The sequence below is a fragment of the Capricornis sumatraensis genome, chromosome 12 (genome assembly GCF_032405125.1).
Source record: "Capricornis sumatraensis isolate serow.1 chromosome 12, serow.2, whole genome shotgun sequence".
NCBI classification, from domain to species: Eukaryota; Metazoa; Chordata; class Mammalia; order Artiodactyla; family Bovidae; genus Capricornis; species Capricornis sumatraensis.
The window spans coordinates 85,123,702-85,137,271 of NC_091080.1; the positions used below are offsets into that span (position 1 = coordinate 85,123,702).

The following is a 13,570-nucleotide window of genomic DNA, read 5'->3' on the forward strand; positions in this document are numbered from 1 at the left end:
AATAAAAACTTGTAGACTTAATAAGCGAATTTGGCAAGGTGGCTGAGTACAACAAGAAAAATATGCCAAGTCAGTGACTCTTTAGTGTGGAAGCTAGCTTGAAACGAAAATAGAAAAAAACAAACCTTTTCATATTAACCGTAGTATCTTGTAAGACTGCAGAGAAGATGAAATGGGGAAGACATAGAACCTTTGTGAAGACAGTTGTAACTGTAAAATCTTGTCAAGGAACAAGAAACAGAATCTGAACACATGGGAAAAAAAAATCAGTTATTGTTTGGGAGACTCTGCATTTTTGGGAACTGGTCTTTCTCAGATTAATACACAGATTTTATGTAGTTCCAGTTAGATTCACAAGGCTTACTACATAAATCATTTTAAAGCTTATATGTAATCATAGATTTCTGAGACTAGCCAAGAAGATTATGTGAAAAGTAAAGAGCAAAATTGGCTTCCATATATTAAAACATATTGCAGTGCCTCTATATCTAAGGAGTATAATATAAAGGATAAAGTATTCTTGTTATGATAGTATCTCTGATACATTGTCTTTCTGGACCTGAATACCCCTTCTTTTGACATGGCCAGAGTACCCCAAGAGTGGTCAGGACATTTATTTTATTTAATAAGTTTTAGGATGTCTATGATGCTGTGAAAGTGCTGCACTCTATGCCAGCAAATTTGGAAAACTCAGCAGTGGCCACAGGACTGGAAAAGGTCAGTTTTCATTCCAGTCCCAAAGAAAGGCAATGCCAAAGAATGCTCAAACTACCGCACAATCGCACTCATCTCACATGCTAGTAAAGTAATGCTCAAAATTCTCCAAGCCAGGCTTCAGCAATATGTGAACCGTGAACTTCCTGATGTTCAAGCTGGTTTTAGAAAAGGCAGAGGAACCAGAGATCAAATTGCCAACATCCGCTGGATCATGGAAAAAGCAAGAGAGTTTCAGAAAAACATCTATTTCTGCTTTATTGACTATGCCAAAGCCTTTGTCTGTGTGGATCACAATAAACTGTGGAAACTTCTGAAAGAGATGGGAATCCCAGACCACCTGACCTGCCTCTTGAGAAACCTATATGCATGTCAGGAAGCAACAGTTAGAACTGGACATGGAATAACAGACTGGTTCCAAATAGGAAAAGGAGTACGTCAAGGCTGTATATTGTCACCCTGCTTATTTAACTTCTGTGCAGAGTACATCATGAGAAACGCTGGACTGGAAGAAACACAAGCTGGAATCAAGATTGCCAGGAGAAATATCAATAACCTCAGATATGCAGATGACACCACCCTTATGGCAGAAAGTGAAGAGGAACTAAAAAGCCTCTTGATGAAAGTGAAAGAAGAGAGCGAAAAAGTTGGCTTAAAGCTCAACATTCAGAAAATGAAGATCATGGCATCTGGTCCCATCACTTCATGGGAAATAGATGGGGAAACAGTAGAAACAGTGTCAGACTTCTATTTTTTTGGGCTCCAAAATCACTGCAGATGGTGATTGCAGCCATGAAATTAAAAGACGCTTACTCCTTGGAAGAAAAGTTATGACCAGCCTAGATAGTATATTCAAAAGCAGAGACATTACTTTGCCAAATAAGGTCCGTCTAGTCAAGGCTATGGTTTTTCCAGTGGTCATGTATGGATGTGAGAGTTGGACTGTGAAGACGGCTGAGTGCCAAAGAATTGATGCTTTAGAACTGTGGTGTTGGAGAAGACTCTTGGGAGTCCCTTGGACTGCAAGGAGATCCAACCAGTCCATTCTGAAGGAGATCAGCCCTGGGATTTCTTTGGAAGGAATGATGCTAAAGCTGAAACTCGTGTACTTTGGCCACCTCGTGCGACTAGTTGACTCAGTGGAAATGACTGATGCTGGGAGGGATTGGGGGCAGGAGAAGAAGGGGACGACTGAGGATGAGATGGCTGGATGGCATCACTGACTCGATGGATGTGAGTCTGAGTGAACTCCGGGAGCTGGTGATGGACAGAGAGGCCTGGCGTGCTGCAATTCATGGGGTCGCAAGGAGTCGGACATGACTGAGCGACTGAACTGAACTGAACTGAAGGGCTTCCTGGGTGGCTCATATAGTAAAGAATCTGCCTGCAGTGCTGGAGTCCTGAGTTCGATCCCTGGGTTGGGATGACCCCGTGGAGGAGGGCATGGCAATCCACTCCAGTACTTTTGCCTTTAGAATCCCCATGGACAGAGGACCCTGGTGGGCTGCTGTCTGTGGAGTTGCAGAGTTGGACATCACTGAGTGACTAAGTGCAGTACAGGATGTCTCACTGCAGTCTAGATTGGTGATGTACAAGCGGAGGAGGGAATAGAATTATTCAGTGTTACTTTAGATTGGAAAAGTCCAGATCTGTGGGTGCAAGTCACAAAGAAGCAGTCTCAGTATGAGAAGTAACTGGCTAATGATTTAGAAATCCTTGTAAGAAGTTTTCCTTTTCCTATCCTGGAGGAGTTCTGTGGGTCATATATAACCATGTGTCCCATACTGCAGGAGAAGAGACATCCACACTGCACTGAGGATGGAGTTGATCTTCGTAGCCCTTTTCTATTAAAATTACTTGAGATTCTTTAAAAAACTGTAGAAATAAATTCAGTTGAGTAGCAGAAGTCAAGAAGTTTTTAGCACTCTTATACCAAATTTATTGCATATTTATCACTGGCAAAATTTGAAAATCTGTTCTGCTATCAGTAAAAGGGTTAAAGTTGTTATGCATCGTATCAGTTTGCCAATGAGATGTGATGGAATTAGATTTTTACTTGGGAACCTCCCTTTCTCAATATTGCCTGAGTCGGTGCAGCTGGTAATTTATTAGACCAGATGAAACACTGATTCAGAATCCTGCAGGTTACTGCAGGAAGCTAGCTTGAAAGAAAAATGGAAAAAAAGAAAAAAACTCCAGTCTTTTCATATTCACTATAGTATCTTGAAAGATTATAGAGAAAATGCAGTAGTGAAGACAGAACCTTTATGAAGACAACTGTAAAGTCTTGTCAAAAAACAAAAAACACAATCTGAACACATGAGGAAAAATCAGTTATTGTTTGGGAGATTCGGCATTTATGAATGCTGGTCTTTCTCAGATTAGTACACTGATTTTGTGTAATTCCAGTTAGATTCACGAGGCTTACTACCCAAGTGATTTAAAAGCTTAATGATACCTTGTTTTGCCTCCCCCCCCCTTTGTTGGTGATATATGACGTGCAGATGTGTCTAGAGAAGAGACTACTTTGTTAACCACTGTAATAAATGTATTTTACATCATGACTTAGGATACACACACTCTGGATAATAGTGTGAGCAAAGTGCTCTCAAAAGTTTTATTGCTGGTCTGACCCCCAAACTGGTTTCATGAGCTACTACTAAGTGGTTTGTATTACACAGTTTGATGAAGATGAGTCGAAAACAGCTTCTATTCAAATGAGACCAGGAGACATGTAACTTCAGCATCACTCTGGAGCTTGTTATTAATAGAAATAAAGATTACTGGGCCCCACCTCAGGCTAACTACCAATCATGCTCCACAGGTAGAGCATGGAAATCTGAGCTTTAATCCAGGTGATTCTTATGCACAGTGAGGTTTGAGAAGCACTGGTCCTCTTCATACTCCAAAGAGCCTTTGTGGTTATATATTTGCTGTATTGTAAATTGGGCTTCCCCGGTGGCACTGGTGGTAGGGAACCGACCTGCCAATGCAGGAGGTGCAAGAGATATGGGTTTGATCCCTGGGTCGGGAAGATCCCCCTGGAGAAGGAAATGGCAACCCAATCCAGTATTCTTGCCTGGAGAATTCCATATTATAAATTAAAACTTAGGAGCTTTAAAATTAATTATTAATTTGTTTTCAAAGTAACAATAATAAATCCATTATATGTTGACATCAGAGGAATGATACCATCACACATTGTATGTCCTAGGTCAGGGAACCCCCACCATATACTCCTGAGAAAACAAGAAGGGGGAAAAAACAGAAATCCTAGCATTATTATGAAAATAGTTTTGACCTTGCAGACTCCCAAAGGGTTCTTGGGGACTCCCTGTCATCCCCAGGCCATACTTTGAGAATTGCTCTTGTAGATGGTATGTGTGAGAAGACCAAGCCAAATTTCTGTAATCCTCATGTAGGGTAGTTTAATAGAATAAAAGTAGAATGTTTCCGTCGCTGCTGAAGGGTTGGGTATGATTAGGAACTTTTCAAAGCCTGTAGGAATGCGGTTTATTAAGCCTTCGAGGGTTCTGATAGATCTCATATTATGGAGCTTCTAGGTTTGTCTCAAAGAGAAATGGATTATTGGGTTTTTATATTCTAATTGTGAATAGTTTTAGTCTCATTTATATTTTGAATACTTTTTTAAGACTTAATGTTGAAATTGCTTCATTTCTTTCTGATAAATTTAAATAACTACCTGATCGTTTTTTTTCTGTTTTTAATTGTACAAGTAGCATCTTAGTGCAAATGGCCCAGCACGCAGATTGCCTGTGCTGTAGCATCTGATGGACTCTATCATCTTTGTTCAGCACTGTGGTAAATAAATGGTGTTAGACACTGTGGTGAGGATACAGGGCACTCACAGGGGTATGTTAGCCCCGGGAGACCCTGGAGCAGCCAATCCTGCCTTGACTCTCACACTTCGTGAGGAATTTCTGCGCATAGAGCAGATTCCCCCATGAGACACACCCAGCCAGACCGGGGCGTCTTCCCCCGGCTGTCAGGTGAGGCCTCTGCCCCCAGGTCCAGCTGTATGATGGTAAGAAGAGTGAATTCGAGAGGGAGAGAGAAATTGGTTGGTTAGTTGGTCAGTTGGTTGGTTAACTGGGATTCAAACCATGACTGGGATTTTAGAGCCGAGACAGTCGCATACTTATTTTCTTTTCATTCCTCACATTAGAAAACATGGCCCAGTCACTGTTCTTGACTGACAACACGCCTTTTCCTCAGTTTATCTTCTCTCTCCTTAGAAGTAAAATTGGGGTAGGGATTGGTAAACGGAAGCACCTGTGAGGAGCCCTCAGGTTTTCCTAGAGATCTGTGTCAATAGTTTTTTTTTTTTTTTTTGATAATTGTTTTGTTCTGTGCATCTGTTTAACATCTTCTTTCCCAAATTAGACTACAAGCTTGCGGTGAGCAGGGGTTTTTGTTGTATTTAAATAATCTTGCTCCCTCCTTTCCCCTGGCACAGCCCAGTCCCTGGTACAGCACTAGCTCCATAATAGACATTTGATGAAATGCTTGTTTGAATGGCTACCAGTTCTGTAAAACAGAAGGAAAGATGTTAACATTATGTACGTGATTGGCTGATTTCCCTCAGGACACCAGTTAACAGAGACTGAGAGAAACCAGTTCCTGGCAGTAGCATCATCCTTGTTTGTGGCATCCCAGTTAAGAGCACAGCATTTTCAAGACCATGGAAATTCAAGGTACGTGAAACCATTTAAAACAGAATAAATGAGCAGAAAAACTTGGACAACATTGAGGAAGGAACTCTGAAATCTTATAGGAAATCCGTTCAAATAGTTTTTATTTATTACTTCTGTTTTCTTACTCTGTTAATCTTAAAAAATGTATTGAGAAGGGGGATAGTACTAAAACATAGGAAATAATCTGAACAGTTAAAAATATGTTTATAAGAAACAAGAAAGAATTAACAGCAGATTGAGTTAGTTATTTGTGAACCCTAAGTGTACCTTTTTGCTTCCTAATAACCTAATAAGCAAAAGGGAGAACCTGCTTTATACCGGGGCAAATAAAACAAAATCATTGTGCCATTCATGCTTCTGAGTGACAGGATTATTTATTATGAATATCTGTGTACCTACTAGAGTAATCCTGCATTAGCAAGTACTATCCATTACTTGTTGAAGTGAGACAGGTAATAAAATTGTGTTATATCAACTCCTTTTCTTTTTGCTTTTCCTCAAGAGGAAGGGGCTTCCCTGGTAGTTCAGTTGGTTAAAGAAGCTGCCTGCAATGCAGGAGACCCCGGTTCGATTCTTGGGTCGGGAAGATCTGCTGGAGAAGGGATAGGATACCCACTCCAGTATTCTTGGGCTTCTCTTGTGGCTCAGCTGGTAAAGAATCCACCTGTAATGCAGGAGACCTGGGTTTGATCCCTAGGTTGGGAAGGTCCCCTGGAGAAGGGAAAGGCTACCCACTCCAGTATACTAGCCTGGAGAATTCCATGAAATGTATATAGTCCATGGGATCGCAAAGAGTCCGACACGACTGAGCAGCTTCACTTTCACTTTCAAGAGGAAGATTAATGATTAAAATAAAAGAAAAAAGATGACAGGTGACTGAGCAGGTCTGAAGGGCACAGAACAGAAATTCAGATTACCCCTGAAGAATTAGGTAGGAGGAAAACAAAATTTGGCTTAGGGTGTATATTTATGGCTAATGTTGTTTTACTGAGAAAATCTCTTTTCTTTTGTTACTTTTTTATTGAAGTTTAGTTGATTTACAATGTTGTGATAATTTCTGTGGTATACAGTGATTTAGTTATATATATTATACACATATATATCATTCTTTTTAACTATTCTTTTCCATTATAGAATATTGAATATATTTCCATGTGCTATACAGTAGGACCTTGTTGTTTATCCATCCTATGTATAAAAGCTGACACCTGCTAACCTAACCCCAGCCTCCCACTCCTTCCCTCCCCCAATCCCTTCCCCCTTGGCAGCCACAAGTCTGTACTCTGTGTTTGAATCTGTTTCTGTTTCATTAGATAGGTTCATAAATAAGTGATATTATATGGTATTTGTGTTTCTCATTCTGATTTACTTAGTATAATAATCTCTAGTTTCATTTATGTTGCTGCAGATGGCATTATTTCATTCTTTTTTATGGCTGAGTAATAATCCAGTGTGTGTGTCTGTGTGTGTGTGCCTCTGTGTGTGTGTGTGTGTGTGTGTGTGTGTGTGTGTGTGTGTGTATACCACATCTTGATCCATTCATCTGGACAGATGAATGCTTCCACATGCTGTTGATTGTGAACAGTGCTACTGTGAACTCAGGGGCGCATGCATCTTTTTGAATTATAGTTTTGTCTGGATATATGCCAGGAGTGGGATTGCTGGATCACATGGTAGTTCTGTTTTTAGTTTTTTCTGGGACTTCCACACTGTGTTCCATGTAGCTGTACCAACTTGCACATTCCTAACAAGAATGTGGAAGGGTTACGTTTTCATCACTCCCTTTTCAGTATTTGTTATTTATAGGTTTTTTTTTTAATGATGGTCATTCTGACTGGAGTGAGGTGTGGTACCTGATTGTAGTTGGACTACTTAGCAATAAAAAGAAATGCAGTATTGATACATGTATCTACATGCATAAACCTAAAAAGAAAATCATTCTAAGAGAAAGAAATCAGTTAAAGAAGACAATACAATGTATAATTTCCTTTATTGGAAATTTATAGAAAGAACGGAAGTATAAAAGACAGAATAAAGGTCAGGTGATTGCCTGGGCACAGGTGTTAACATCAAAGAATTACACCCTTATACAGTCTAGGTCTGAAACTATAAACCAATAATTATTTTAAATGCATTAGCCTCTTAAATTATATAGAACACAAAGCATGGAGTTGCAAAACAAAGATAAAATGATACTAGCTTTCACTTCAGTGATTTTTTTTTTTTCCACTCTAGTGATTTTTAAAAGATGTTGTTTAGTCGCTCATTTGTGTTCGACTCTTTGTGACCCATTGGACTGCAGCATGCCAGGCTTCCCTGTCTTTCACCATCTCACAGAGCTTGCTCAGACTCAAGTCTGTTGAGTCAGTGATGCCTTCCAATCATCTTGTCCTCTGTCACCCCCTTCTCCTTCTGCCTTCTTTCCCAGCATCAGGGTCTTTTCTAATGAGTCGGCTCATGGGAAAAGCTAAAATGATATTATCTTTCACTCTAGTAATTTTTAAATGTATTAGGTCCTTAAATCATGTAGAGAACAAAAAAGTGAAGTTACAAGCATTGTTGCACTAATACTAGCTTTTATGATTGTCCATGTATTTCCCTTTACTGAGATATTTATTTCTTCAGGTGGCTTTTTGGTACTGTCTAGTGTCTTCATTCCACTCTGCTGGACTTCTTTTAGCATTTTTTTTTGCAGGGCAGGTCTAGTTGTCATAGACTCCCTCAGCTTTTGTTTTTTTTTTTTTTCCTTTTTTAAATTTTTATTTATTTATTTTTTTTTTAGCTTTTGTTTTATCTGGGAAGATATTAACTGCTCCCTCACCTTTGAAGGATATTTTTCCTGGATTTAGAATTCCTGGTTGACAATTATTATTTTTTTCTTTTAGCAGTTTGAATATATCAGCCTACTCTCTTTGGCCTCCAGAGTTTCTGATGAGAAATCTGCTGATAATCTTATTTTCACTTGAAGATTCGTCCCTCTCTTTCACGATTTTGTTGTCAGCGTTTGAAAGTTTGACTGTGGGTCTTTGAGTTCATCTTTGGAGTTTGTTGAGCTTTTTGAATGTGTACGTTCATGTCTGTCATCAAGGCTGGGGCGTTCTTGGTCGCTGTTTCTTCAGATATTCTCTTTGTCTCTTTCTCTCCTGCTGGGACTCTCACGGTGTGTATCTTGGTCTACTTGGTGGTGTCTCCACGGGACCCTTAGGTTCTGTTCACTTTTCTTAAACCATCTTTTTTCTTTCTATTCTTCAGACTTGATAACTCTGTTGTCCTATCTTCATACTGACTGATTTTATTTTTTTCCCTTCTGACTGCTCAGATCCACCTTTGAATTACTCAAGTGAGTTTTTCATTTCAATTATTGTACTTTTCAGCTCCAGAATTTCTTTTTCATTTCTTTCTAGGTTTTCTGTCTTTTTATTGATACTTGTATTTTGCTTACACATTGTTTTCTTGACTTTTTCCCCCTTTAGTTCGTTTCGCATCTTTAAAACAGTTGTTTTAAAGTCTTTTTCTATTATATCTGCCATTAGGTCTTTATCAGGGATAAATCTGTTGATTTTTTTTTTTTCCTCTTTGAGTTGGCCATACTTGCCTGTTCATTTATATGACTTCTGATTTTTTGGTTGAGAATTGAACATTTTAATCTAATAATATGATAACTTTGAAAATTAGATTCTCCTTCTTCCCCAAGGTTTAGTGGTTTTCATTATTGTCTTTTTCATTTTGTTGTTTTGATTGTTGCAGACTGTCTCTGTGCCAAGGATCAGGCCAAGATGTAAACTTAAGTTCTTCTCAGGTCTTTTCTTAGACTTTCCCTGGGCGTGTGCAGTCACTTGCCATTTTTCTTTGTATATACAGTTGTTTTAGAACATCTTAGCCTTCAAGGCCTAGCTCTTGAAAAAGGGGAAAAAGAAAAAAATGAAGGGGGGTGGCGGTTAGGGATACGCTATACCTTTAAATCTCCTGGAAGTCATTCCAGCCAGAGGGGGAGGGGCTTGCAGCAATGCTGGAGGTGCAGTAACAATGGCTACCCACTTCTCTGTCTGCTCCTCTGTGGTCAGAAGCAGCAGTTATGAGTTCAGAGCTCAGATCCTCAATATTTCAAGGACAGGGTCCATTTTTGCCCACCCCGGCTTCCACAAGCTGTGTGCAAGCTACTTCAGTGAACACACCCACAGTTGCCTGCCGGGCAGCTTGAGGGTAGGGGGATGGGCAGCTGCTACTGTAAAGCTGAAGTTGACCAGAAGTTATCACGATTTACTACCTGAGCCGCCTTCTGAAAGTTACAAAGTTGGGAACTCTCAGTTCTGTTAGACAGATTCTGCCAGTGTGATTGTTGTCTAGGTGGGAAGACAGACTCTTGGTGCTTTCTACCTGTTCTGTCATCTTCCTAGACTCCTCCTCCTGTTATATTGCTATTGAGTTCACTACCCTTTGAACTTCCATGGTGGCTCAGATGGTAAAGAATCTGCCTGTAATGCAGGAGATCCAGGTTCGATCCCTGGGTCAGGAAGATCCCGTGGAGGAGGGCATGGCAATCCACTCCAGGATTCCTGCCTGGAGAATCCCATGGACAGAGGAGTCTGGTGCGCTACAGTCCATAGGGTCTCAAAGAGTTAGACATGACTGAGTGAGTAACTCTCTCACTACCCTTTAGAAGTTGGAAAAAAAATTATGTTTTTGAAATATTTAAGCCAAAATTTCGGTTATGTAGATAATTGTGGACATACTACCAAAATAACATTATTTTTGCTGAGTTTCTATTAAGTTTGCCATTTATTAAACAGACCCGTTTATTTTAAAGTTGCTTCCACCCTAGCAGCAAAGACCTATAACGTTTGTACCAGTCTTTTAGACAAAGCATAATCTTGGTTAGGCAAAGTGAATTGAAACTGTGTTGGCTTATTTGCTGAAGAGGTCCCCGACACGAGAGTTGATGTAAGCTGGTTGGCTGTTCCCATTTAGGCTTCACAGTCTTGTTTTCACTGTGGCCTGGGGAATGGAGACCGGAGTTGGCCTCCAGGTGTGGCTGCGTGTGGCTCCGTCATGGAGCTGTTTTGCCTCCAAACCCAGTAGCCTGCAGCACTTCCTTTGTGTTGCTTGTTTTGGCTGCTGATCTTATTTTCCCAGTTTCTCCATGGATGGTATTCTTTCATCATTATGACCTGGAAAAAAAGTTAATAATATTTGCCCCTACTATTTGGATAGTAAAAAGATACTGCATTTTAGCAAGAGAGTAAAGTTAATGTCAGAGACACATAACAGTTTTGCTTTGTGTAATAAAGCAAATGAAGTTTTTGCATAAATACTTACTGTCTTAATATGGAATTATTTTGCTTTGTAATCCTTCTTTTCCTAAACATTTGTCTTGACAGAAGTGAATCATTAAAAGTTGGGTTGAACAATCGCTTCATGTTATTCGAAGATGAAATGTCATTGTGGTTTAGTATGGTAATTGGTTTCACTATCTGCTAATGATTGGAGGAGAAACTAGTAAAGAAAATAGTTTCTTTCAGAAATCTTTCATTTAGTTTTGATCAGAATGCCTGTTTTCCTTGTTGTTCAGTTGCTCAGTTGTGTCCGACTGTTTGTGATCCCAGTGCACGGCAGCACACCAGGCTTTCTTGTCCTTCACTGTCTCCCAGAGTTTGCTCAAACTCATGTCCATTGAGTCAGTGAGATTCAGATGTTGTTCACAGGGCAGAGTTCCCCTTTCTGCACTTTGACGCTCCTCTCACTTTACACTGGTTCAGGTCCAGCTCCACCATTGCAGTCACTTTTTATGTGATTTCAAAAGGAGCAGTCATAGAACCTTCTGAATCACTGGGATGCTTTTGGATTTAAGTAATAAAGCCTGATTCAAACGGACACATCTCACATTGAGCCAGGAGGCTCCGAGAATGGAAAGGACGAGGCTCGGTACACACATCTGCTGGCGCTGCTTGTTGGTAGTTCCTTAGCCCTGCTTTCCTCTGTGCCTGGGCTTGGTCAGGCGGCTGTGATGGCACGGCAGTTGTAGAAGTTCCAGGAGTCAAATCAAGATCATGTCTGTCTCTAGGATGTGAGGAAACCTCTCCTGGATGTTACCCAAGCAGCTGCGTCTTGATTCTCATTGACCAGGGAGAACTCATCCTGTTCCTAAACCTATCACTGCAAAGGGAAATGGATTATCATGATTGCCTGGGGCTTGACGTGAAATAGATGTTGGGTAATCAACCGAAATCAGATTGATTCTATTCTATGCAGCCAAAGATGGAGAAGCTCTATACAGTCAACAAAAAACAAGACCAGGAGCTGACTGTGGCTCAGATCATGAACTCCTTATTACCAAATTCAGACTTAATTTGAAGAAAGTAGGGAAAACCACTAGACCATTCAGGTATGACCTAAATCAAATCCCTTATGATTATACAGTGGAAGTGAGAAATAGATTTAAGGGACTAGATCTGATAGATAGAGTGCCTGATGAACTATGGACTGAGGTTCATGATATTGTACAGGAGACAGGGATCAAGACCATCCCCGTGGAAAAGAAATGCAAAAAAGCAAAATGGCTGTCTGGGGAGGCCTTACAAATAGCTGTGAAAAGAAGAGAGGCGAAAAGCAAAGGAGAAAAAGGAAAGATATAAGCATCTGAATGCAGAGTTCCAAAGAATAGCAAGAAGAGATAAGAAAGCCTTCTTCAGCGATCAATGCAAAAAAATAGAGGAAAACAACAGAATGGGAAAGACTAGAGATCTCTTCAAGAAAATTAGAAATACCAAGGGAACATTTCATGCAAAGAGGGGCTCAATAAAGGACAGAAATGGTATGGACCTAACAGAAGCAGAAGATACTAAGAAGAGGTGGCAAGAATACATAGAAGAACTGTGCAAAAAAGATGTTCAAGACCAAGAGAATCATGATGGTGTGATCACTCCCCTAGAGCCAGACAACCTGGAATGTGAAGTCAAGTGGGCCTTAGGAAGCATCACTACAAACAAAGCTAGTGGAGGTGATGGAATTCCAGTAGAGCTATTTCAAATCCTGAAAGATGATGCTGTGAAAGTGCTGCACTCAGTATGCCAGCAAGTTTGGAAAACTCAGCAGTGGCCACAGGACTGGAAAAGGTCAGTTTTCATTCCAATCCCAAAGAAAGGCAATGCCAAAGAATGCTCAAACTACTGCACAATCGCACTCATCTCACATGCTAGTAAAGTAATGCTCAAAATTCTCCAAGCTAGGCTTCAGCAATATGTGAACCGTGAACTTCCAGATGTTCAACCTGGATGTAGAAAAGGCAGAGGAACCAGAGATCAAATTGCCAACATCTGCTGGATCATGGAAAAAGCAAGAGAGTTTCAGAAAAACATCTATTTTTGCTTTATTGACTATGCCAAAGCCCTTGACTGTGTGGATCACAATAAACTGTGGAAAATTCTGAAAGAGGAATACCAGACCACCTGACCTGCCTCTTGAGAAACCCATATGCAGGTCAGGAAGCAACAGTTAGAACTGGACATGGAACAACAGACTGGTTCCAAATAGGAAAAGGAGTACGTCAAGGCTGTATATTGTCACCCTGCTTATTTAACTTCTATGCAGAGTACATCATGAGAAACGCTGGACTGGAAGAAACACAAGCTGGAATCAAGGTTGTCAGGAGAAATATCAATAACTCAGATATGCAGATGACACCACCCTTATGGCAGAAAGTGAAGAGGAACTAAAAAGCCTCTTGATGAAAGTGAAAGAAGAGAATGAAAAAGTTGGCTTAAAGCTCAACATTCAGAAAACGAAGATCATGGCATCTGGTCCCATCACTTCATGGGAAATAGATGGGGAAACAGTAGAAACAGTGTCAGACTTAATTTTTTTGGGCTCCCAAATCACTGCAGATGGTGACTGCAGCCATGAAATTAAAAGATGCTTACTCCTTGGAAGAAAAGTTATGACCAGCCTAGATAGCATATTCAAAAGCAGAGACATTACTTTGCCAACAAAGGTCCATCTAGTCAAGGCTATGGTTTTTCCAGTAGTCATGTATGGATGTGAGAGTTGGACTGTGAAGAAAGCTGAGTACCAAAGAATTGATGCTTTTGAATTATGGTGTTGGAGAAGACTTTTGAGAATCCCTTGGACTCCAAGGAGATCCAACC

The 13,570-nt window shown here is 40.3% G+C and overlaps 1 protein-coding gene across 8 annotated transcripts in view; it reads left to right on the forward strand.

Annotated features, from left to right (window-relative positions):
* PCCA (propionyl-CoA carboxylase subunit alpha) overlaps positions 1 to 13,570 on the forward strand; it is a 378,400-nt gene that overhangs the window by 222,373 nt on the left and 142,457 nt on the right. For all 8 annotated transcript variants that reach the window (XM_068984257.1, XM_068984256.1, XM_068984261.1 and 5 more), the window contains one exon: positions 5,321 to 5,429. In XM_068984257.1, coding sequence (XP_068840358.1) covers positions 5,321 to 5,429 — 109 coding nt within the window. The remainder of the gene's footprint in view (positions 1 to 5,320; positions 5,430 to 13,570) is intronic.